The following is a 24,694-nucleotide window of genomic DNA, read 5'->3' on the forward strand; positions in this document are numbered from 1 at the left end:
TTGAAATCATTTTATAGCCCAAATAAGTTTCACTCGAACTTAACCAAAACTAGATGAAACCGGAGGTTTTAACCGAAAAGTTTGCGAAACCGAAATGAATAGAGGTTGAGCTCAACCTAGCGGTTGAACTTGACCATGTACAGCCCAAAAATGTCATTTTAGAACCATTTAATCATAAGTTAGTCAATTGGACCAAAACTACATCTTTTGAGAAAACTAGTCAAGTTTAAGAACCGATTAAGCGCGTACGGACACGAAAGGCTAAAGAATTCGATTATATATGAGTTGGGAAGTGGTCAAACTCGACCATGGCAGGTCTAGTTAGACCTGGACAGAGGTAAAAATGAGTTCTTCCCAAGACTTAAGGGTCCGAGAGTTAAAACAAGTCATTTGGAGTCAACTAGGAGCTTTACGAGTCGTTTAAGCGACAAAAACCCATGGAGGTTGAGCTAGACCATTAGAGGTCGAGCTTAGAACAGCCTAGGTCGAGCTAAGCCTGGCCGGAGTCGGATTCAAACACGATTTGTGCAAAAACGAACGATTTTGATGCGATTTTGTTAAAATAACGAGATCTAAGGCTAGCCAATCCATATCCATGAGTCTTGATTGCTCAAAAGTGTCACAAATCAGTACAAAAAGGGTGAAGTTCGACCGATTTCATACATTATGTGTCTGATAATTGCACAACCTTCATCTTGGATGTGAAATCGACTAGTTTTAGAGTCTTTTATCCAAGTGAAGGATATTTTCAATTTTTGCAGTTGCACAAGATCCAAATTACAAAAGTGCATAATGTATCAAATCAAAGCCTTAATCAAGGTTCAATTCGTTTCTTACACACAATTGTAACCGAAATTGCACAATCAAAAATCAAAGACATGATTCGCTTAACTTTTGATAAAAACCGAAAAGAAAACATATACATATACATATAAAACGACTTGAATAGATTAAGAACAGAACTTACACAAGTTTTGATGTAGAAAATGATAATATTCACTTGTTTCTTGATCGGGGATTGAAGCCATTGTTAACATTATTACTAGTATATTATTATTAAAATTAAATTAATATTATTTTCATTATTGTATAAAAGATCCATAATCATACTGCTATGTTACTAACAAAATAAAAATAGTTAATATATAAAAGCGTAATTTTGTCATTTGTTAAATCTTAAATCATAATTCATTTAATTAAATTCCGTTGAATTCCGTCAATTAAACACATAACATATTTTAAAACTATCAGATTTCAATTCCTTTAAATTCCAATTCCTTCAAAAACATTATGCGAATCAAACACCCCCAAGTTTTAGAAATGAAGGAATGTGTGGGAAATAATGTGAGTTGTTTTGAAGGGATATAAGAGTAATATATATTTATTTATATCGTTAATTAAGTTCTATCACATACAATCCCTCTGGTAAATAAAAGGACAATTATACTCTCACGTGGTATGCACGTGAGGGGTTTAACAGCTCAAAATTAACAGATGTTAGTGTCAGGGGCTGTTGACAACAAATATGAAACCCCAAGGGACGGAAAAAAAACATAGGAGGCAAAATGCGAATATGACAACCCACAAGGATCATTTGTGACATTTTCTCTAAATTAAATTTCCATGATAAAGAGAGGTTCAAGATGACATTAAAAACCCCAAGATTACAAACCTCTTCATGAAGTGATTAAGTTTTTTTTTAGAAGCTTTACCAGGTTCACGGGTATTGGATATAAATTCATAAACTCGATAATATATAGAAATTACCATTAAAGATGTTTTTATAAAGAAAAAATTATGAAGTCTTGTTTTACTCGTATATATATCAAAGTAATATGCAATCTGCCGTTAGTCACGGGATAGATACTTATTACTCATTAGTCATTACTATTATCAAACCATGCGTCTTTCACGCATATACGTACGTTTGGACTATAATTAGATAGAAATTAATACCCTTAAGTTTAAAAGTAAAATGATCGGTCATGTAGAGATTTCCGTGGAGCAAAAACATAGTTTATTTGTGTATCTACTTTTTTATTTTTAATAACTAATTTTCTTTCATGAAAATTTAATATAACCTATCATATTGATTTTAAACTCGAAAGGATCTACATTCATTTCGAAAACCATAATATGAGTAGTTTTAAATATTTTTGCAAGTCTCTTTCTACATAATTAAGAGCATATGCAATGGGGCAACAAACCATTTTAAAAGTCGATGACACATTAGTAATCACTAAATAACCACACAACACTACATTAGAACACCATGTTGAGATCCACTACATCGGACCAAGCAGAATGTTTGGCGTTGGTCACCAACGTGGTTCAACAATTACCATTGGTGATGTTCAATGATTACCTATTTTTAATTTAGGGCTAGGCCAGAAGTAAACATGCGTAAGTGCGTAACAAATGATTCGAGCTAGTTATATGTAATCTTTGAGTTTTAGCGAATTAGCCCATGTCCAAATATCTTTTTGATTTATAAATGGGCCGTGCCTGTAAGATGTTAGACCAAATGACCCGTCATCAGTCATCACTCATTTGTGGAATACAAATTGAAATCCTGCAAAAAGGTAAAAAAGCAAAACATCTAGACAATAGATAGTTGAAAACGTATAAGAACCAACAACAATACGCACAGACCATTTAACACACTGTGACAAACAAACCAAAAATTAGCATTAAATTACCACGCACATTCTTAAGCATTAGCATTTAATCACCACTAGAATTCTTTACTTCTTGTATGATTTTGCGGGGTCAATGCATCATTCCATTCAATTCGATTCCAAGTAAACATCTTTCCGTTTGTTTTGTATTTTTACACATGCTTTATGGATTTCTCGGTGTATTATGAGTAGTTTATGTGACAAAAGCATAGTTTGTCAAATTCATAAGTTTGCTAAAAGTTATAAAAAAATGATTAATCCTCCTAATTTATCCTCTTAAAATTCCTCCTAATGCCATAATCATGACACATGGAACAATTAAATAAGAGAAAATTAATGGATTACACTTGACATTGAATTAAGGCATCAGGAAGATTATCAAGGTAACGAGTTTGGAGGATTAATCATTTCCCAAAAATTAGTTATAGATCTCCATGCAATGGTTACCAGAAAGAGGATAGAGATTCCCTTAAGTTGAAAACAACTCGAGGGGTCAAGTTAGATAAATCGTAACCCTTGAATTATAATCAAGGGACAAGATTCAAAGATGATCATTAGATCTTGACTCTTGATTTTAATCCAAGGGTTAAGATCTTTTTAACTTGATTCAAGTTAAAGAGCTAACTTGAGAGGATCTTCATCCCCATAAAGATGAGTGTCTAACCAAAACACGAAGGATGACAGATAATCATTGAAAGAAATATTGTTTTTAAAAATAAAATAAAAACGAAGGGGGTGAAACATTGACGAAACTTGAACATTTTTATAGGAGAACTAAAATAAAAAAAATTCATGACACTTTTTTATTTTTTAACAATACAATATTCAGTATATATTCCTTTCAAATCATTTTTTATGCTAATTTTTATGTCTATATGATGTTAATAAATAAATAGTAAAATCATAAAATTTGTGAGAGGAGAATGCTGAATGCTAAGAGCATAGGGTATGGGTATGTAATGCCGATCAAGAACAATGACATGGCATCCGGCACCGATTGTCCCTCCATCCCTCCCTATCCGGCACCGTTTTTAACTTCGGCATTCTTGGTTTATTTGCCGAACACCGGCATCTTGGTGTATTTTGTTTTTTAATGAATATGTGGGCCAAGGTATTATTTAATGTAGAGATATCCATTATTAAGATAATATATATGTATATATATCAATTTCCTAACAAAGGAAGAACAAAATAGTGGGATAACATGTATTATATTTACACATATTTTCCATAGTATATATCAGAGAAAATACCTTTGTTGAGATTGTTTAGTTTTGATTTTGTTTGGTTTGTTTGAGAGTAGAAGAACTCAAGATTCAAGAAAGAGAGGAAAAGGAAAGTAGGTAGCTTTTGTAGATCTTATCTTCTCTTTAGTGTTTTTTTATGAAGGATTCTATAGTCAAAGTAGTGAAGGTAGAAGGAAAAACTGATGGTCCATTTATTTTTGATTTTTTTTAGTTACCAATTTTTATTATTAGCGCCAATGTTATTTTACTTTTGTTTATACATGTATCCTTATATTCGTATTCTCAAATAAAATGTAATTTAAAAAGTTTAATATAAAAGAGAAAAGTAGTATTATGCGTTATTCTGCATTCATAATGGCTAAAAATTAATGAAATGATGAAAACCGATGTGTAGCATTCTGAATGATTATTGTTTTGAACCATCCCTAATGCTCAAACAGCATAATGTTTCCATCGTGTTTTCTTTTTGCTGTTCAAGAGAAAAAAAAAACTCTTAAATCCTCTCCCAAAATCAAGCACTTCTAAACGGAGGTTATCCAAATACTCCTAAAATAGCCTTGAATTACTCGTAGCAATTATTATTGTAATTTCTGTTACGGATGGTAGAATGAATCTCACTTTTTATGCTAACTAGTGATGTTGAATGAATAGGTTCCCTCTAAATTCATCCCACACAATTACACAAATTAAACCAGATGCGTTTTAATCGACGGCCGCTACGAGATTCGTTTTCCAATACTACGAAATGGATTGCGTCACCAAACCAACGGCATCGTTTCGTTTCTCTAACGGACATAAACTTCCTTTCGTTTCCTCAGGTACTTTCCTATTGCTACGACGTCGTTTCCCCTTTTTCTCACTTAATAATGGTATGCAAACAAGAAAGATAAAGGACTAAACTGTAGATAGTTAGTTAATTAGGGGTCCTAGCTGACTAATTAACTGCCCATTTTAATTTATTTTGTTAAGTTTCCCGCTTCTTGAAATTTGTTAGTTACATTTATATGTATATATCTACACCATTTAAGCATTTTGTGTGTGTAAAAAGCTCATTTTTTTATTATTATTGTTACGTCGATCATCATCTGTTTCGAAAATTAACAAAGAAATGGGGGACGAGATGAAGCATCTCGTGTTAGTCGTTGAACTTACTTCCGCTTTGGCTCCTTACTGGACCAACATTGTCGAAACTTATCTTCGAAAACTCATCATGTACATACTATTCTTATATATATATATATATTCTTGTTTATATATGTATACACATACATAAACACTGAATCAAGAATTTCTTGTGTGAATTAGGCTTTTGGAATAGCCAAGAATTTGTTAATTGGTTTGATATGGTTTTCATATTTTGTTGTATAATGGTTTTTGATATAAAAATGTAGTCAGAAACAGATGGAGACTAAAATATACATATAGTATATTGACGAATATCGGTGACGCGGGTTAATACAGTATTGGGATAGATAGCATTGCTCTTTTATTGGTAGTTTTCATGTGTCAGTATACGTTGTTACGTATTCGATTCCTTTCAAGAAGTCATGGACTAACCTTTCTCCTAATTTTCGATTTGTTTATGCAGGGCGTTTTGTGGTGATCAAAATACTGTAAGCATTCGGTACTTATGACTTGTATGTTTTATTGATGTGTAATCTGTTTTCTTGATGCTTGTGAGAGAACTTGTGTTTTTTAATCTTATTATTATTTTAGTTATATTACTAGATTACCGACCTTCACACTTGTTCGTCTTTCATAACTGACCCTCTGGGGCTCACTGGATACTGAAGGGCAACTTATTTGTTAGACGTGGACACAATTATTCTACCTATTTGAGTCTAGATTTCCCTTGTGTATTTGTACCTTGTGTATCCCTGATACAGAGTTTTAATACATATACGAAGTATAATGTCAATACTGATGCAATATATATGTTCATTGCGTTCTATGTGTAGCATTAAGTCTTGGATTTTTAAAAGATGTTTATGCTTGGATTATTTGGCTACCAGTAATGTTACTAAGTTACTTGTATGTAATCATGCATGCTAGTGGTGTTTTTTGCTGGAATCTAGCTTGTATCTCCTTTTGAGTAATTATTTAATATTCTACGACTTAAATCTGTGCTTGCTTTGTTCAATATGGTATTTCTTATACCTAATTAAAATTACTTTAGTTTCCTTTTTGGAATATGTATTGATTGTCTTGTTTATCCAACCCTGCATTTGTTATTCTAATCTGGCTGCTCAGCAACTGCAACTCATCAATTTCAGTATCATATATGGCTACATTCGATGAACTTATTGCAACTAATTGTAGTTTCTTTTTCCCACTTCATATGTAGAATGCAGCTGGTCCTAATGTTTCGTTGGGTCTAGTGGAATTCAATGAAATAAAGTGTAATACACAACCTTTCACACTCCCCCCAGATATATGTTCATATATAGTTGTATGTATATGTATGTAAGTCTATCCTTCCTCAAATTTACTTTTCGTTCTTCATGCAGCTGGCTTGGTACAGTGGAGTGGCCGGACAAAAGACGTTGACTCTTTCTTCACCTGGCTATTGGCTATACAGTTCGATGGCGGTGGCTTTTGTGATGTTGAAATTGCCGAAGGACTTGCTTCCGCTTTAAAGGTATACCGTGTGGTTTGACTGCATCTAATGGTCGTCGTTGGATAATACCCTTTAATATACTTGTCCGATGTATTGTTGTGTATGCAGTTTCTACTTCCATTTAGTTTGTGCTCATTAACTATTACTTATTACCAGCACCTTCCTTCCCCAAACGAGGGCCAGCCTCAGAAAAATGTGGGTATTCAAAGGCATTGCATCCTTGTTGCTGCAAGTAATCCACCGAATGAGAGTGTGACAGAGTCAAAATTTTGCTTATCTGATGCCGAGAAAGTGGCTTCATCATTTCCTCTGGTATTGATGACGGAATTGTGGCTCATTAGTGTTTGTATGATGCTCGTTATTCTAAATACCAGACTGCTGATTCCTGTTCTTTTTCATTTTATTTTGCAGTCTCTTGTTTCTCTGTCTGTTATATGCCCAAAGCAGCTTCCAAAACTTATATCAATCTACAATGTGGTAAGTCTCTTGCCCCTAATAACCATCTTGTTTCATCTTCTACCTAGTTACTCAATATTTTTCTTGGTATGCCGATCTTGTCAATTGATGACGCAGGGAAAAAGGAATCATCTGGCAGCTGACTATACTATCGATATTCTGGGAAATCCACATTATCTAGTTCTCATTGCAGAAAGTTTCATTGAGGCTTGCTCTGATTTCAGTCAATCAGGAAGAACAACTTTGCCATCAAATCCGAGCCGTAACGATGATTCGCAAAATTTGAAACTTGCTGTTAGTGGATCCACAAACAAGAGTATTCTCAATAAGCTCGCGCAAGCACATCGGATGAACCTCACTGGGGTTGATTGAAACTCTATGGACGTGCTTATCTCCAACTTGATTACTGAAGGCACCATCTCATCTATAGCTGTTACTCAATCTGTAAATTCAACTGGACAATCAAGTAACTCATCAATAGCTGCGCCAACAAAATTACCAGAGACGGCACAGGTGGCACACCATACAGCTCATGGTTCATCAATTTTGGCGTCTCCTAGCATTTCTGAGAGGTCAAGCCTTGACATGTCACAACCACCAGATATTCAAGGCCATGCTTGAATGGATCAGTCTGTACCTGTAGTGACCCATGGAAACCTTCAATCTCCACAATTGGTAGAGAGTGGAATAAGTACGAACCAGAATATGATGAAAGGCGTGGTTCAATCTGGTATGCTGGCAACTGGAACAATGAAGTCTCCCTCTCGCATTTCCCAGCAAGTACAAAAAGCAAATGCAATGCGGGCGTTGCATTCACCATATGTAAAACTATGGGAGGTTAGTTATCAAAAGCATCACAGGAGTTACACTGGCATCTTTTGTGGCTACTAATTCTTGAGAAACCCAGTTTTAGGAAATTTCTACAGTGACCACTAGTAATAACTTAATAGTTTGTATGATGCAGGGAGACTTATTCAGTCTAAAAAAAGGCCAACCTGTCTTGATTACCAGATTACAGGCATGTTTCAAAACTCATATATTGTCATGACAGGATGGTGGAATTGCTATATCTGTTTACTTTTTCAACTATGCTAAGTGCCTGATTAGTTATGATTCTTAGGCCTAAATAATATTTGGATATTCGAACGAATATTAGATAATGAATGTATGATCACTGGTAAGAAGTACTTTTATATTGATTTACATATCATACTTCTTAATGTATATTTGTTTATAACTTTATATAGTCTTATAATGGATATCTTTTTTCAAAGATCGATGGTTATCTGTTGCGATATACTTATATGCTGCCACATAAGCTTCATTTTTGGACATCAAAAATGAGAAATCTAATTCAAACGTTGTGTTTTCTGTAACTTTTTATATTGTGCCAAGGTTTCCGGGACTCGACAGCTTCTGAGTTGTAAGTGTCTATCATTAACATTTAGAAAATGTTTGTTATTTGTGACACTTTTATCTGTTACATATTTTACTCATTCAGTAAAATTCTCAACAACAAAAAATGAAGAATAAAATCTTTATTTGCATTTTAACGGCTAATATTTGTTTTCAATGCTGATCCAAGGGCGTGCACTTTTATGGCTTTTTTCATAGTAATTGGACCGTCTGATTTAATGAAAAATGATCATCCACTGCACTGCTTTACTGCTCAGTTTCTTTAATCGGGGTTTTATCTTTTTATCCTATTTTCCTAAATTCTATATGCTATAATAACGGGATGTTGGATTAGGAACGACTTTCCCCTTTCTACTCAAACGAGTTGATTGCCAGACATATTTATACTGCATCTCGTAATATCCCTCACCTTGTAAAGACATCATATATCCGGCTCCTATATTTGCTAATGCATTAGATCATTAGGCGAGAGTCCCATTTTCTTGATAAATACCGGTTACAGTCATTAAAATATTAAATACCCCTATAATTTGTGAGTTTTTCTTCTTGCATTATCATTAATGTATATGAAAACTTAGGGTTCTTCTAAAGGCTCCATTATCTTTATCTACGTACAGTCACCATCCCCTAAAATAGAACTTATTAAAGATCTTCCCAAGAATTTCTTTCGAAAAACTTATTTAAGCCTAGCCGGAGTTTATTTATGCTTCATTTAGTTTCCCAAAAAGTGTCAGTTATCTCCCTTGGTTTCCCTATCAATGACCTTAGGCTGGGCACACTCTCACTGTCTCTATCTCTCCCAGGCTTGCAGAAGATTGGCCATCAACAATGCTAATAGAGAATGTTACATCTCAAGACCTCGTGATCTCCGAGTATGATCTGCCATGTAGTTCAGTTATATCTGTCTCCAACCATTAACTCGATTTTTGTTACCATTAAATTTTTTTTAACTTTCTTGGCAGGCAAAGCATGAAAAAGCAAGACATACTTGTTTTCCAGGCAAATAGTCTGCATGCATTATTCGGAAAACTCAAAAAACTGAATTTTGTAAGTAATCTGGAAGCTAAAGCCTCTCTTTAAGCATTTGCATCATATCAGATTAGCTTAAAAAAGCAAAGTGATAGGACCAGGGTAGAAATATCATGATAATGGAATTTAATCAAAGAAACTAGTAATAAGTGAACCTGGAAAACAAGTTAACAAGACCGTATTCGGAGAAATCTGATTAATGTGATAACTTTGTAAGTAAATTACATATAAATATTTACACATTTCTAAAAGATTTTTAAGGATATCTGGATAGGTGAGCATCACGTACTGAAAGTCTGAAACTAAGTTATAAAGATGACGGACATGCTGTAGCTTAGTGGTACTGACTTGTGGCTAAGGATTCCTGTGATATAGTCAAATTTAGGAGTTGTTATTCATGTTTTTTAGTTATCAGATACTCCATGTGAAGTTAGATTCCAACTTCATTTCAAAGTATATGCATGTGAAATTGATTCGTTTATTGTGGCCATATGACAATCAAAGCAGAGTATTTGAGGTTTTTTCTTTTTGGAACCTTGTGATATTTGGTACCGCTGTGTTCAGTGATTGTTTTTAGTAGATAATGCGAGTATATGGTTTTATTAATTTAAGAAGAAACCGTAGATACAAAGTATATAATAATCGAAGCATAAACTCAATTTCTTACAGGTCTCTAGTGAATCAACTTCCTATTTTAGTCGGTAGTGATAAGCTAAAAACTTACACCATTGGCCCCTTGTAGCTATGAAGAAAAGGAAGCTCATAAACTGCTTGTTATATGCATTTCCTTTCTACCTAAAAAGCTTTTCTTTTATTTCACTTATTGACGCATATATCATCATTATCAATAAGTAAGCCTTCAACTGTACTTTCAGCTTAGAAACTGATATTGTTGTAATTTTGACTGAACATGCAGTGTGCAATTGCATGGTTGCCATCACAGACACTTCTTTTGGCTGTATCAGATATACAAAGTCAGTTGATCGGAATGCTTTTTCCTAACGTAGGTTGCATTTGTTTCAAGCATTATGTTTATTTATCTTGTTCAATAATAATGGGAAAGAGGAAGCATTATAAGTATAAGTATTATATATATGTTCAATTGTCCTGCTTTACAGAAAAAAGTATGAATAAAATGAACACAGACACACACACGTTGAAGGGATTATATGGTAATTTTCTTGCATAGAATTTATTAGGATCCTTAACTAATATGTGTGCCACCTGTCTCAGGGTACCTTGGTGCTTGAATCAGAGAACTCTGAGTAGCAAATAGCAATTACCATCAAACGCGATTGATGAGTCGGAAAGTCGGGGACAAGTTTCCTCACTTGTTGGAAGATTTGGAAACATTTTTACACCAAAATTGTGCATATGTACCAACAGAGAGCATAGTAGTACTATATTCATTTGCTTTGTATAGTTAGTGGTTCAGTTCTCCATTATTGTTCACCTGTGCAGTATGAATTATACCTGTTTGTTCATCTTTTTACTCAATAATATCTCTGCAGTGATAAAGTTTGATCATTTTAATGATGCCTACTACTCCTAGCATGGCTCAACAAGTATGCACATGTTTTTGTATACACCGTAATTTGTCGTGTCATGCTCTCTCTTGATACCAGTTTGTGATGTTTCATGGCATGAAATTTATGCAGTTCTTTTTATATTTAAGGGAGTAGAATAAATGGGATAGCAGTGGTTATGGTGTACATTTCAAGTGCATTTTATATACAAACAAAATAACACAAAGTACTTATAAACTACTGTAATTATTAATTTCTGTATCTAAACTTTACATTAACCTTAGTTGAAAATGTATAACCACCATATATCTCATGAGTAAAAGATCTATTAATGCTATACAAGATTAAGATCACATACGAATATAAGATAAAGATTACATAGTAATTGTTATTGCTATAAATAAATACACGTATTTCCAAATTTTAAAACATCTTAATTATATCTTATGAAAGTATATACATATAGAGAGAGTTATTAGGGTTATCTCGTATTATAGATAGAGACAGTGTATATATATTAGGAGCCTTTGAATCCATATGGCTGCATGCATTTACTAACACAATATATGATGCCTCCTTCAACTCCTAGCATCTCTCAGCCACCAGGCGCGTCAAGCAGTACACTACAATCTCAGCAATTATCTGAGCAATTTGAAAGAATATGGGAGGTGAGTACATGATGATGATGATGTTGTATTCTTAGTTTTAAAGAGTCTGTGATCTACTAATCGTATATATTCTTGCATTCAAAAGCCATGCTGGTGAAATTGACATCTCATTTCGATTACATAAATCTGGGAATATCCATTTTTGCAGAAACTTTCATAACAATTCTTTACAGCTAACCTGAAATGACATTATAATGATCCGCATGATGCAGGGGAACTTAACCGCAGTACTGAACGGCAGGATTGTCATCCTTGCCAAATTAAAAGTAAGTTTCAAAACTCACATTTTCTTGAGGGGACAGTGACATAGCTTGAGTTAATTAGTTTTATTTAATTAGCGAGTTCTAAAACATGAATGCTGTGATTTTCTTCTCATATATTGTTTATGTGATACAGTACTAAATATCATTGCTTATCTTATACTCCGTATCAGAGATTTATGAATATCAAACATCAAAAGCTAAGTTTAGGCTTAATTTGTGTTTTTGTGTCAGGGCTACCGATGTTTGACTGATCCTGCGACGTAAGTATCTATGCCTAACGTTATCTTAATTTGCGATGCCTTTAGTTTTCTATAAGCATGATCTTTAGCTCCTCGATCTGCTTCCTTGGCAACTAGTAAACCTTATCAGGCTTGTGGACTCTTTCTTTCTTTCAGGCTTGCAGACGATTGGTTATCTACTATGCAAATAGTTAGACTTCTACCTGCAGACTTCTTCGAAAATAAGTATGATATATATATGCCATGTAGTTCAGTAAAAGTTTTCTCCACCAATATCTGTTTTCATGAATAGATACACTTTTTCCTTCCTTTGCAGGAAATATGATGTGAAAGTAGATGATGTTTACTTCTATCCGTTGAATCAGAATACATTGCTTGACAAACTGCATGAAACCAAGGAGGTAAGTGATACGGAAGCTCAAGTTTATTTAAAGCATTTACATAAGTTTGTATTTTTCGGCAATGGCAGAATGATACAATTAGGACCGTAGTATAAATGGATGTAAATAAGCGGTGTCATTGTTTTAAGAAAAAAATCGTTGATATGATGTCTATATAAACCAAAGATCGATGGGAACCGGACAGCATGCACTCTAGGAAATAAACTTTCATTAGGCTGCCATTTATTCAAGATATACATCACCAATATCAGAAAAGTATTATATCCTTGGACGGACAGCACTTAATTTCAGTTCGATCAGAATCTGATACTTGTGTTATAAACGTGCAGTGGGCGCTCATAGAATTACCCTCACAGGTGCTGTTAGTGTCGAATCCAGATAAAAAAGATCGGATGTATGGAAAGCTTATCTCTAAGGTAATACAATTCAGATGCATTTAATTGTTGCAAGGAAACATACATAGTTCAGCTAGCACTGATTGAAGAAAGGAATAACATATCCAACATTAATTGAGGTGCCATTGATTATATGGTAATCCACTTCCATATGAAAGCTAAGAGATTAACACTTTTGTTCTCTCTATTCGTAACTAATCTGTGCCCAACTTTAATCTCAGGCGTTACTGCCGCTGGCGGCTGGACCAATGATATCTCAGGACCTGAGCCATCACTTAGTAGGTTTGGGGCAATTACGTTATGTCTCCATCAGGGCCAAAAAACATGAACAGAGGGAGCTTTAGTGAGCTGAATAATCATATATAGTGCGCGCATAGTAAAATGACTATGTGCTTTCTACTAAAGTAGTCAAAATTCTATGTTGTTCGTCCATGAAAGTGTTGAACTTCGTGCATGTTTCAGCTCGATATGATGCTACTACGAATCTGATGTTCATCTTTTTCTTAATTTTGCTTTTTTTCTTTATTAATTATTAAGTCATCACTTTTGATATATGAATTAAGAGAGGATGTTTCTACCGTTTCCTTGCCACTTTTTCTAGTAGCAAATTGCTACATAATCAATAATTAAAAAAAAAAGGGTAAATTGATGGGAACCCCTTAGGCCCATGTACCTTTTTGGTACCCACATAACCCCAGCAGGGATAGTGTCAAGGTAATTCATCGACGATTTAATCTTGCCTTTGGCAAGATTCGAACCTGGGTTTCTCCCAGGGAGTGGTGGACATAATCAATAATTATGAAGAATCAAAAGTCTATTTTAAAAATAAGTGAAGAGCAATCACACTGAAAGTTCACACTCAATTGTGATTTCCTCACTCCCTTCATCAATTTTGCCACATCAACGAGAACAACATTATTTCACTTCCTTCACTTTGCTCATCACTGCGGAAATAAGTGGATGCATCTTTGTTTTAAAAAAGTCTTGGCAGAATTGGATTGCTAATTAAAAAAAGTCGCTTTATAATTATTGTCCATCATTCATTCAAGAACAATATATTTAGTCCAGTAAGGGTGCTAATTGTATTTCCACTGTAAGGGTATATAAACTCATCCCCCACTGTAATTTTTCTAAGCCTCCTACTTAACCTCAATTATTTTCTTATTATTAAACCTAATAATACACAAAAACCGCACATATATTACCAAAAAAAAAAAAAAAGAAGCAGCCGTCTCATTCATCACTTACATTAATTGTTCATTGCATAGATCTCTAATTAATTACATCTTCTCAATATAAACTGTGGGGAGATTAGCATGGATCCATTTGAACCTGTAGGGAACCTTCTAGCACGACAAACTGAAGCAGACATGAACCTCAACATGACAAGTGTGGTTCAATCCAGTTTGCCTGCAACGGCTCCTGGCACGTCTCAGCCAGTACTCCAATCAGAGGAGGAGGAGGAGGAGGAGTTTCCACAACTATGGGAGGTAGAGCTAACCGGTATTTTTCTTATTTATATATGATTACAATTTTTTAGCTAACTTGGACTGACACAATGATCTGCATGACCAGGGGGACTTAACCGCTAAACTCAACGGTCAAACTGTCATCATTACCAAATTGAAGGCAGGTTTCAAAACTCTTATTTTCAAACGAGAGGCTGACATTGCTTTAGTTTTATTTTGTTTTACTACTGTTCGAAGTAACTGGATTTAAATACGTACTTGATTGTGAATTCTGTGATTTTCTTATGATGTGTTAATGTGAGATAAATCTCATTGCTTATCTTTTACTCAGTATCATAGATTTATGAATATCAAACTTCAAAAACTAACATCAGGCCTTGCGTGTGTTTCTGTATGTTCTTGTGTCAGGGCTACCGGTATTCTCTTGGTCCTGCGACGTAAGTATCTGTCCCTAACATTCTGAATTAAGTGCTCTTAATTTGCAATGTCGTTAATTAGGTGCAGTCTGTTAATTGAAGGCTCTATTTTTTTTAATTCCCTTTTTTAAATGGTGATCACTTTTAATTGAGAGCATTCACTTTTATACTTTTATATATCTTTAATTTACCTACATATAAACCATTAAAATCTGTTTCTAATATGACACTCGATTTTGTTGAAAAGAACATTTTGTTAACCAGGAAGTGTTGTTCACACTAATGACACTGCCAGTCGTATCTTCTCCGTTATACCTAATTAAACCTTCTTTTGTGCTTCACTAATTAGTTTCCCAAAAAACATTATAATTAGATCCTCGGTTATTTTTCTATTTTTGTGCTCCATTTAATGAACCTTAATTACCAGGCTTGTGGACTTGTCTTTCTTTCAGGCTTGCAGAAGATTGGCCATCTACAATGCTAATAGATACCTTTGTATCTCAAAGCTTCTTCGACAAGATGTATGATATGCATGCCATGTAGCTCGCTAACATTTAAATAGCGGTTCAATCACCTTAATTTGTTTTCATCAATAACTACTGTTTCCTTCCTTTTCAGACCATATGATGAAAAAACAAATGTTCTTGTTTTCGTACCAACAAATCCACAACATATATTGTTTGAAAAGATGCAGAAAACCAAGGATGTAAGTGATATGGAAGCCAGAGCATATTACTATTATTCATATTTTTTGGCAATGTCAGAATGATACAACTAGAACAGTAAATGTTATTTCATACTACAATATTTACATTAATTATTTCTATGTAAAACTTATTATTTGGCTCCATTTATTGAATTATAAGTCCGATATCAGAAGTATATATTATATCCTTGGACGGCTCAAAAATCTGACAATTGTTTGAACTTGATATAAACGTGCAGTTGGCAGCCGTACGGTTACCATCACAGCTGCTGGCACTGATGGCGCCAGTCGAGAAAGACAATCCGATGTCTGGAATACTTTTCCCTAAGGTAATTAAGCTGGATTTTGTTGCAAGTGAAAATATGTATTATACACACTGTAACATACATAGCTCACCTGAAATTGATTGAAGGAAACAGTCTCATATAGAATTGGTCCCACACTAACTGAGATGTCATTCTATGGCAATCTATTTTCATAGCTAGAAATAAAAATAACCTTGTTCTCTTTTACTCTCTTTATATAATAATTAATTAGCAGTATGTATTCAGAACTAATTGGTGTTCTGATGCACCTTTTAGTTCTGAGGAGCTAGGGGGGGCGATGGCAGAAGATATGTCGAAATACTTGCAAGATTAGGGACAAGTAATTTCTTGGCAAGGGCCAAAAACATGAACAGATCGAGGAGCTAGGGGGGGCTTTAGTAAACTGAACAATCTATAAATCAAAATTGTGGAACAGTATATAGTAAAATGTCTGCCTGTCTAGCTATGTGTATTGTACAGTGATCAGATGTTCATCCATGAATTGTGTGTTAAAATATGTTTTGAGCTTCGCATGATGCTACTAGCCATGTGATTGATGTTCTTTTTTCTTTGCTAGCTCACTAGCTCTTATTTCTTCTAATACTAGATTATGATCTATGTAATATATCCCATAATTTTTTTCTCACCAACCATTGATAGATGAATTTGTATCTATAGGAATTTAGTTGTGAAAAATGTTTTTATAATTTTTCATTTCTAGTTTTCTAAAGAATGAAAAGAATTTCCTAACAAATGAAAATTTTAAAATACGTTCCAAACTAGAAAATGATTTTTTCATTTTTTATATTAAAAAACATATTCTAATATACTTGGTAAAGTGAGAGGTCGGATTGGATATGAGGTGGGAAGAGGGGAGGGGGGTTGATAGGGGTAGAGACAGGGACATAGGAGAGGGTTGATATAATTTGAGATTTTTAAAAGTTAATAAAATGAAAAATGAAAAGTGATAAACAATAAAAAATGTTTTCTAAGTTCTCATAGAAAAATAGAAAACAATGTTTTCTGTTTTCATAAAAAACATTTTTGAAACACAATGATTTGATCATTTTTTTTTTCTTCATGTTTTCTTAAAAAAACAAAAATGGAAAACAATCGCAACTTAAAGTTTTAGATTCAAATATCATATTGAGCTAAGTGCTCTTAAAAATGTAAATTGTTTCTTCTAGAATTTAGTTGAGTATATGAAAAACATTGAATTCAATTTTACTACTTAAAAGTCTTATATTTATATATACCTAGTTTACATAAACCTATTAAAATTTTGAAGAATATATATGATTATAACGATACTAGCTTTAAAAAGCATGTCTTTAATCAAATGATTATTTTTAAAAATTATATATGATTTTAATGATATTTTTTAAAGTTAGTAGTTTTTTTTATCTTAAATAAAATTTAAGATGAGATATTACTTAATCTTTTAAAAATTTTTAGTTAAAGTTATACTTTGATGTTACAAATCAATTTTTAAGTGCATTATGAGACGTATTTATAAAGTAAAGAGTATGGTTTTTTTTTTAAAATGAAAAAACCAGTTATTATTATGATAACAAATTGAGAAAACAAAATTATATTTTTTGATTTGGGAAATGATAGATCCTCTAATTTATCTTCCATCTTCTCACTTTTTGATCGTGTCATGATCCTAGTCAAATTTTGAAGCATTTAGGAGATTAATAGCGGTCAATGTTGGTCAAATTGGTCAAAATATACAACGTATTTTTTATTTTACCCTTTATTATTAAAATACATTTAGTCCCTTGTTTACATTTGAAATCCCTAAGAGGCCTCAAAGCGTACCCATCAAATCGCAGCTCAGCAAAACAATGACGGCGGTGACCAGTTGGAGCTCACTTAATTTGACCGGATTCAGCGCCGGTGTGATCTTTTATTCCGGTACAGCGGTAACTGTGTTCCAAACGACGTCGTACCATGGGCTTCCATACTCATTCTTAATTGCCACACCAAACGGTATCGTTTCACTACTGCAAGTAGACAAAAACTGGTTTTACCGGCTAAAAATGTTACCTCCTACCGGTACCCGGTTTCCACAGTTCAGGTAGTTTTCCCCCCTTTTTATTTTCTTAATTTCTTAAATGGATTATTTTAGTAAGATGATGATAGCATAGGGGTAAAATAGGTAAATTAAACAATTGAGGTGTTATAGTGGCCCCCACTCCTCCAACAAACTAACTAACTATTTTAACTGAAAATTTCAGTTTATATTTCCCGCTGCACCACCACCAGTATAATGTGTATGTGTATGTATACATATATGTATATACAACCACCTCCATTTTTGCATTATTGAAATTCAGAAAACACAAATTTTACTCGGAAAAAAAAAAGAAACCGTTCTAATTTCCAATTTTTGACTATTCTTCTGTTCTATCTTTGTTGTGTACAAACAAATGGGGGACGTAAATCGTCTTGTGCTCGTCGTTGAAACTACGAAGACCCTGCTTCATTATTGGCGCACCATTCTCAGAGATTACATCGAAAAACTCGTCAGGTACTTGTTTTTCTTGTAACACGCATAGCCAAGAAATAGAATCGAGCACCTTTTATCGTTATGCCTATGAATGATTAAACTACATTTCTTCATAAACTGCATTGGATTTGTACGGAATATTAGAATCTGTATATAAATATATATAATTCTTGTATAGTTGTATGTATCTAATCATGTGTTTTTTTAAGAAGAAGAGTTCTAATCTTGATTAGTTATTGGTATCTGAATGAATTGATTGTTGAACTGGTTTTTTGGTTCAGATGTGATTAGGGTTTCAGACTAGCTAAAGTAATTGTTAATTGGTTAAATGTTTTCTTATAAATCCTGTACGTAATCATAAAAGATTAACTGGATATTACTTAAATCCGATTATAAAGTCTGATTTGACCAATTTGACCAAGATTGACCGCTATTAACCTGTTGACCAAGTAAAAAGGCCGATTACGCCATCATTGGATCGCCCACCCTTTGGTTTCTGATTGACCGGAAATTTATCGGCCTAGTTTTCTGATTTTTGCAAGAATATGAGATTATATTCGGAAAAAGGATAGAGACTGAAACATAACTCTACAAGTTGGACAAGTATTAGTGACATAATAATTGTACTGGTGTCACTGCTTTATATAACACCATAAATAAATATGCCCTTACATATTCAGTTCCTTTCAATGAGTTTAGTGCTGATAATTCTTTTTAACTTTCAATTTGTTCATGCAGGGCATTTTGTGGTAACAAAGCTATGGTAAGCAATCGTTACTCTTCTGGATTTTTCTTTTGAATACACTTACTTACTATTATAGCCAATACTTTGATATGTAATCTAATTTTTGATGCTTGTGACTTGTGAGAGAACTGATGCTTTTAAACCTCATGTTTAAAGCTATATATTTTGATCGCTGACCTTATCTTGCTGCAACCATAGTGGTTTAACTTGTACGATGCATGTGGCTACATGCATTATAAGCTCCTGTGAATATAAAATTTAGTTTGCAAGCAAGTTTTGCCATAAACTTTTTCTGCTACGAATTGTTGAATGTTTTCTCTTTTCCTCTTCATATGCAGAATAAAACTGGTCCTAGTATTGCATTGGCTCTAGTTGAATTCAATGCTCGTGGGTCTAGCAACTGTGAGTATATGTCTTTTTTAGTTTTTGTAAACACACGTTAGTTACCTGATCTTTTTAAAGACACGATCTCTCACCATAGAGAGTTGTATAAATGCCTATTTACTTTTTCTCAAACTTTGCTTTCAGTTGTTGATGCAGCTTCCTTGGTAAGGCGGAGCAACTGGACAACAAATGTGGATAATTTCTTCAATTGGCTGCGTGGTATAGAATTTACTGATGCTGACGTACCCGATGTTGCAATTGCTGAAGGACTTAATGAAGCTTTAACGGTAAGCATCGTTGTTTGAGCCATATCTTTATTGCATCATACTTTCTCTGATACTAAATTTGTAGTTGGATAATACCCTTGATCATGCTTCCGCTGTAGAGTTTTGGTTTGCATAATCAGATGTTTCCTTCCCCAAATTTAATCCAAACTCAGCAAAATGAGGGCCTTCGAAATCATTGTATCCTTGTTGTTGCTAATAAGTCAGATAGCTGTTTATCTAATGCCGTGATGGTAGCTCAATCATTTCCTCAGGTATTGGTGTTGGAGTTGCAATAATCACTTTATCCTCATACTTTGCTGAACCCTAGGTTGCTGATCCTTGGTCTGTTTTTGCAGTTATCTGTTTCTCTGTCAGTTATATGTCCAACTCAGCTTATAGGAATCGAATCAATCTACAATGCGGTAATGATCACTTGCCCCTAATAGCTTTTTTTTTTTTTGTTTTGTTTATTCTTCTACCAAGTATATAGTGTCGTTAGCAAGCTATCTTTGTTCTTGGTATGCTGATCTTGTTTTTTGATGATAGGGCAAAAAGAACCCTTCGGCAGCTGATCAAACTATTAACCTTGTGAAAAATTCACGTAATCTAGTTCTCATCTCAGAAAATTTCAAAGAGGCGTGTGATGATCTAAGTCAATTGGGAATAACAACGGAGGTTGCTTCACTTTCTCCAGTTTCACCAGGTTTGATGTAAATTCTATCTGTTACTGTATCATATACTTTGTCGTATTTGGTTTACAATGATTCAAACACTGATTATGGAATAGGGAAGAGGAAGAAACCAGACAGTCCAGACATCACATCATTCAGTAGGAGGAGCCAGATAAGCCGAGGTCAATGCTAATATCTTTACTCATTTCTCTATTGATTATTTATCAGTTGGTTTTTTTCTGACCAGTTGTTCAAGATGCGACCTGTCTTGTGTAATAATTTTTTCTTGGGTGGTAGACAGACTCTTAGTTTTGAAACATTTTTTACTATGGAAATAAATGGATGCATCCTGTTAAAAACTAGTCTATACACTAGCAGTATTGGGTTGCTTGTATATATAATGTAATTGAGAAGTCTCTTTATATTTGTCCATCTTTCAGTTAACGAGCCTCCAATGAATTGGCAACCCGTGTCGGTGGGAAGTATTTCTTCTGAAATAGATGTAAGGGTGTCCTTCACACCTTTTTTAATTTACTGATCCCTTATGGCGTAGGGAAGAATTTTTGTATTAATACTAATGTGTATATGATTTCCAGTATGTTATAATTGCTGTAAATTCTTTTAATTTATTTTTCAGGACCATAGTACCATGGATATGCCTGACATTATATATGGAGGCACTGCTTCATCCGTACCTGGTGCTCAAACTGTAAAATCATTCGGGCAATCAAGCAACACGCTGATGACTCTGTCAGCAGCATTATCAGTGATTGCACAGGATGCAGCTCATGATTCATCATCTTCCGCCACTTCTACAAATCCTGGGAGTACAAGCCTTGGCATTCAACGACCACTAGATGTTCAAGATTATGTCGGCATGGATCCATTTCCATCTGTAGTGATCCAAGAAAACCTTCCAGCGCAACAACTGCTGCAAACTGGAACGGACATGAACCTCAAAACGACAAGTGCGGTTCAATCCTGTATGCCTGCAACTGAAACAATGATGCCTCCTCCTGACACGTCTCAGACAGCAGGCACATCAAATGCACCACAAGCAGAGGAGGAAGAGGAGGAGTTTCTAGATCTATGGGAGGTAAGTGATGTCTCATTCTATCATTAATTACAAACAGATATATGTATTGAATTCAAAATTTTTGGTCTTGTGAGGATAAAATCAGGGATTGGGTTATCCTCTTACTTGTGGGATTATTCAAGCTAGATGTGGTTACCGCTGCAAGTTTTAAGTTGGCATTGGTATTTAAATTTCATGTTCAATGCCATCATTTGAAACCCTTGTCGGGGACAGTGACATCACAGTTTGGTTACATTAATCTGAAGCTAACCAGATCAATGGAAACTTCCACGACGGACAATTGTAGAATAGTTCAGTATTTTTTGTATTTATATTTTCCACAACTGTTTTGCTAACTTTGAATGACATAATGATCCGTGTCACCCAGGGGGACTTAACTGCTATACAGAACGGTCAGACTGTCATCATTACCAAATTAAAGGCAGGTTTCAGAACTCATATTTTCTCAACAAGAAGGTGCATTGCTCTAGTTTTATTTAGTTTTACTAATGTTCAAAGTGACTGGATCCTTAAATCTAGATACGTGTATGATTGTGAGTTCTAACACACGAATGCTGTGATTTTCTTCTCATATGATTTGTTTATGTAGAGAAACCTCATTGCATCTTTTATCATAGAATATCAAACTTCGAAAACTAATATCAGGCTTTCTGTATGTTTTTTGTGTCAGGGTTACCGGTCTTTGACTGATCCTGTGACGTAAGTATCTGTCCCTAACATTCTGAAAGTGCTCTTAATTTGCAAAGTTGTTAGTGCAGTCTGTTAATTGAAGGCTCAAGATTTTTTAACATATCTTTTTAATGGTGATCTAAGAACATTCACTTCTATACTTCTATATATCTTTACCTACATATTGAACATTAAAATCTGTTTCTAATATGACGCTCTTGTTAAAAAGCATTTTGTTAATCAGGAAGTGCTGTGCCCACTAATGATATCGCCAGTCGTATCTTATATGTTATACCTAATTAAACCTTCTTTTTTGCTCCACTTAGTTTACAATAAAACATGATAATTAGCTCCTCCGTTTCCCTGTTTTTGTACTCCTTTTAAGAAACCTTATCAGGCTTGTGGACTTTCTGTCTTTCAGGCTTGCAGAAGATTGGCCATCTACAATGCTAATAGATGCCTTTCTACCTGAAAACTTTATCAAAAATAGGTATGCTATACCATGTAGCTCGGTAGCATTTAGCGGTTCACCTATATTTGTTTACATCAATGAATACTTTTTGCTTCCTGTGCAGAAAAAATGATGAAAAAACAGATTTTGTTGTTTTCGAACCGATGAGTCAGGATCATACATTGCTTGAAAAAATGCAGAGAACCAAGGATGTAAGTGATGTGGAAGCCAAAGCTATTTATTGTTCATATCTTTTCGGCAATGGTAGAATGATACAACTAGGACAATAATGCATTGTTATTGGATGCTATTTAGTGTTCACTTCAAGAAGAAACCATTGATAAAAACTTCAAAGTATATTAAAAGCAAAAGTATAAAAGCATAGAGCTCTAGAAAATGAACTTTCATCAATCATCAGGCTGTTGTTAGTCCCTTGCAACTTTATATGGAGAAAAGGGAAGTCTCATCGATGTGTTAATGGTTTGGTGAAGTCTTGTTGTAATCTACTTTATGGGAGTTGTTTTGTAATTTGTACTTTTGGTTCTAGCACCCTCTAATCCTTCTAATAAAACCATAAGAGAAAGAAAGAAAAGAAATTGGTTTTTTCTATATAAAGCTTCGTATGATCTGGATCATTTATCGAAACATATGTCCAGTATCAGAAGTATTATATCCTTGGAGGGCTCAAAATCTGACATTGTTATACCTTGATAAACATGCAGTTGGCAGTCGTACGCTTACCATCACAGCTGCTACTACTTATGCCGCCAGTTGAGAAAGACAATCCGATGACTGGAATACTTCTCCCTAAGGTAAGCTGGATTTTGTTGCAAGCGAAAATATGAATTTACATACTGTAACATAGTTCACCAGAAATTGATTAGAGGAAATAATCTCAAAAAAAATAAAAAATCCAACACTAAATTGAGATGTCAATGTATGGCAATCCACTTCCATGTTTTTTTAGTTAATGAAGCTATAGCTAGAAAACCAAAATAATCTTGTTCTCTTTAACTCTCTTTATATAATTAGTGTCATTCTCATACACCTTTTTATCTCAGGATGCGATGGCAGAAGATATTTCAAAATACTTACAAGATCAGGGACAAGTAAATTCTTGGCAAGGGCCAAAAACATGACCAGAAGATTTAGGGGGGGGCTTCAGTAAACTGAACAATCTATAAATCAAACTTGTGGAAATATAGATACAGCGGATAGTAAAATGTATGTCTGTCTAGCGATGTGTATTGTACAGATGTTCATCCATGTTTTGAGCTTCTGATGTTACTAACCATGTGATTGATGATGTTTATCTTTTTCTATGCTATATCTTTGTTATTCTCAAGTGAACGGCCACTTTTATGATTAATTGATGATATGAAGAAATCTAGGATGCATCATGCATGTTTCTGTGGTCAAAAAGTCTAATAGTTTGACAAAAATGGACAAAAATCACACCAGAATTACACATACACGCACACTTGAATTTCAACATTTTCTATATTTGTTTCTTGTTTCTATAACCATTAACCACCCCCACGATAGAAGCCACTCAGCCAGACCTTTTGCAAAATATATACTCCGTAATTTTTAGGTGCTTATAATCTCTACTACATTACAAAATACATAAATATATAAAGTATTTGTTTCTTCTATTTTTTTCAACTCAATTTTTTTCTTCTTATTTATTAGCATAAACATCTTCACTCAAAATATCTATGTCACCTTTAATGAAATTATATACAACATAGATTTCTTATCTTTAAAAGAACTATATCATATCCTTTTACATCAATCACTTTTACATTAATACCCATACCTTAACCGTCGCCACCATCACTACCACTATACCACCACCACCACACCGCCGTATCATGTGGACATTTGTCTAGTAATTATACTTTGGTGGTCTAAACATTTTGATAAGTTTTACTGACCTTTTTTATTTTCATAATAGCATTTATTTAGTACTTCAAAATATACAGATTAGTTAAGATATTTAATATGAAAATACAATGTTAAAGTTTTATCACAGTTTCAATATAAAAAAAGAAATTGTTGGGTACCCT

General features: G+C 34.0%; 4 protein-coding genes and 1 long non-coding RNA gene across 5 annotated transcripts; all 5 read left to right on the forward strand.

The window, feature by feature from the left end:
* Window positions 1-5,033: 5,033 nt before the first annotated feature.
* LOC122610799 (mediator of RNA polymerase II transcription subunit 25-like) lies at window positions 5,034-7,385 on the forward strand. The gene is made up of 7 exons (XM_043783755.1): window positions 5,034-5,137; window positions 5,514-5,538; window positions 6,270-6,324; window positions 6,433-6,563; window positions 6,699-6,854; window positions 6,954-7,019; window positions 7,116-7,385. Exons 1-7 carry the CDS (start codon window positions 5,034-5,036, stop codon window positions 7,368-7,370), a joined length of 792 nt encoding a protein of 263 aa, XP_043639690.1. The 3' UTR covers window positions 7,371-7,385.
* A 23-nt stretch (window positions 7,386-7,408) lies between these two features.
* LOC122580638 (mediator of RNA polymerase II transcription subunit 25-like) lies at window positions 7,409-10,976 on the forward strand. The gene is made up of 7 exons (XM_043752906.1): window positions 7,409-7,835; window positions 7,963-8,016; window positions 8,394-8,421; window positions 9,218-9,286; window positions 9,377-9,461; window positions 10,360-10,446; window positions 10,677-10,976. The coding sequence occupies exons 1-7, from the start codon at window positions 7,829-7,831 to the stop codon at window positions 10,710-10,712; spliced, it is 366 nt and encodes a 121-aa protein (XP_043608841.1). The 5' UTR covers window positions 7,409-7,828; the 3' UTR covers window positions 10,713-10,976.
* A 1,173-nt stretch (window positions 10,977-12,149) lies between these two features.
* LOC122610081 lies at window positions 12,150-12,529 on the forward strand. The gene is made up of 3 exons (XR_006325451.1): window positions 12,150-12,160; window positions 12,296-12,364; window positions 12,456-12,529. It is a non-coding gene; the product is annotated as an uncharacterized LOC122610081 (long non-coding RNA).
* Window positions 12,530-14,251: 1,722 nt separating this feature from the next.
* Window positions 14,252-16,165, forward strand: LOC122610800 (mediator of RNA polymerase II transcription subunit 25-like). The gene is made up of 6 exons (XM_043783756.1): window positions 14,252-14,425; window positions 14,511-14,568; window positions 15,248-15,341; window positions 15,439-15,526; window positions 15,766-15,855; window positions 16,067-16,165. Exons 1-6 carry the CDS (start codon window positions 14,252-14,254, stop codon window positions 16,163-16,165), a joined length of 603 nt encoding a protein of 200 aa, XP_043639691.1.
* A 1,616-nt stretch (window positions 16,166-17,781) lies between these two features.
* Window positions 17,782-23,970, forward strand: LOC122579707 (mediator of RNA polymerase II transcription subunit 25-like). The gene is made up of 16 exons (XM_043751930.1): window positions 17,782-18,364; window positions 19,082-19,106; window positions 19,427-19,490; window positions 19,617-19,759; window positions 19,858-20,010; window positions 20,095-20,160; window positions 20,285-20,441; window positions 20,526-20,591; window positions 20,850-20,911; window positions 21,047-21,505; window positions 21,873-21,926; window positions 22,176-22,204; window positions 22,596-22,664; window positions 22,750-22,837; window positions 23,348-23,437; window positions 23,687-23,970. The coding sequence occupies exons 1-16, from the start codon at window positions 18,264-18,266 to the stop codon at window positions 23,762-23,764; spliced, it is 1,704 nt and encodes a 567-aa protein (XP_043607865.1). The 5' UTR covers window positions 17,782-18,263; the 3' UTR covers window positions 23,765-23,970.
* Window positions 23,971-24,694: the final 724 nt, after the last annotated feature.

This window comes from Erigeron canadensis, chromosome 8 (genome assembly GCF_010389155.1).
Source record: "Erigeron canadensis isolate Cc75 chromosome 8, C_canadensis_v1, whole genome shotgun sequence".
NCBI classification, from domain to species: domain Eukaryota; kingdom Viridiplantae; phylum Streptophyta; class Magnoliopsida; order Asterales; family Asteraceae; genus Erigeron; species Erigeron canadensis.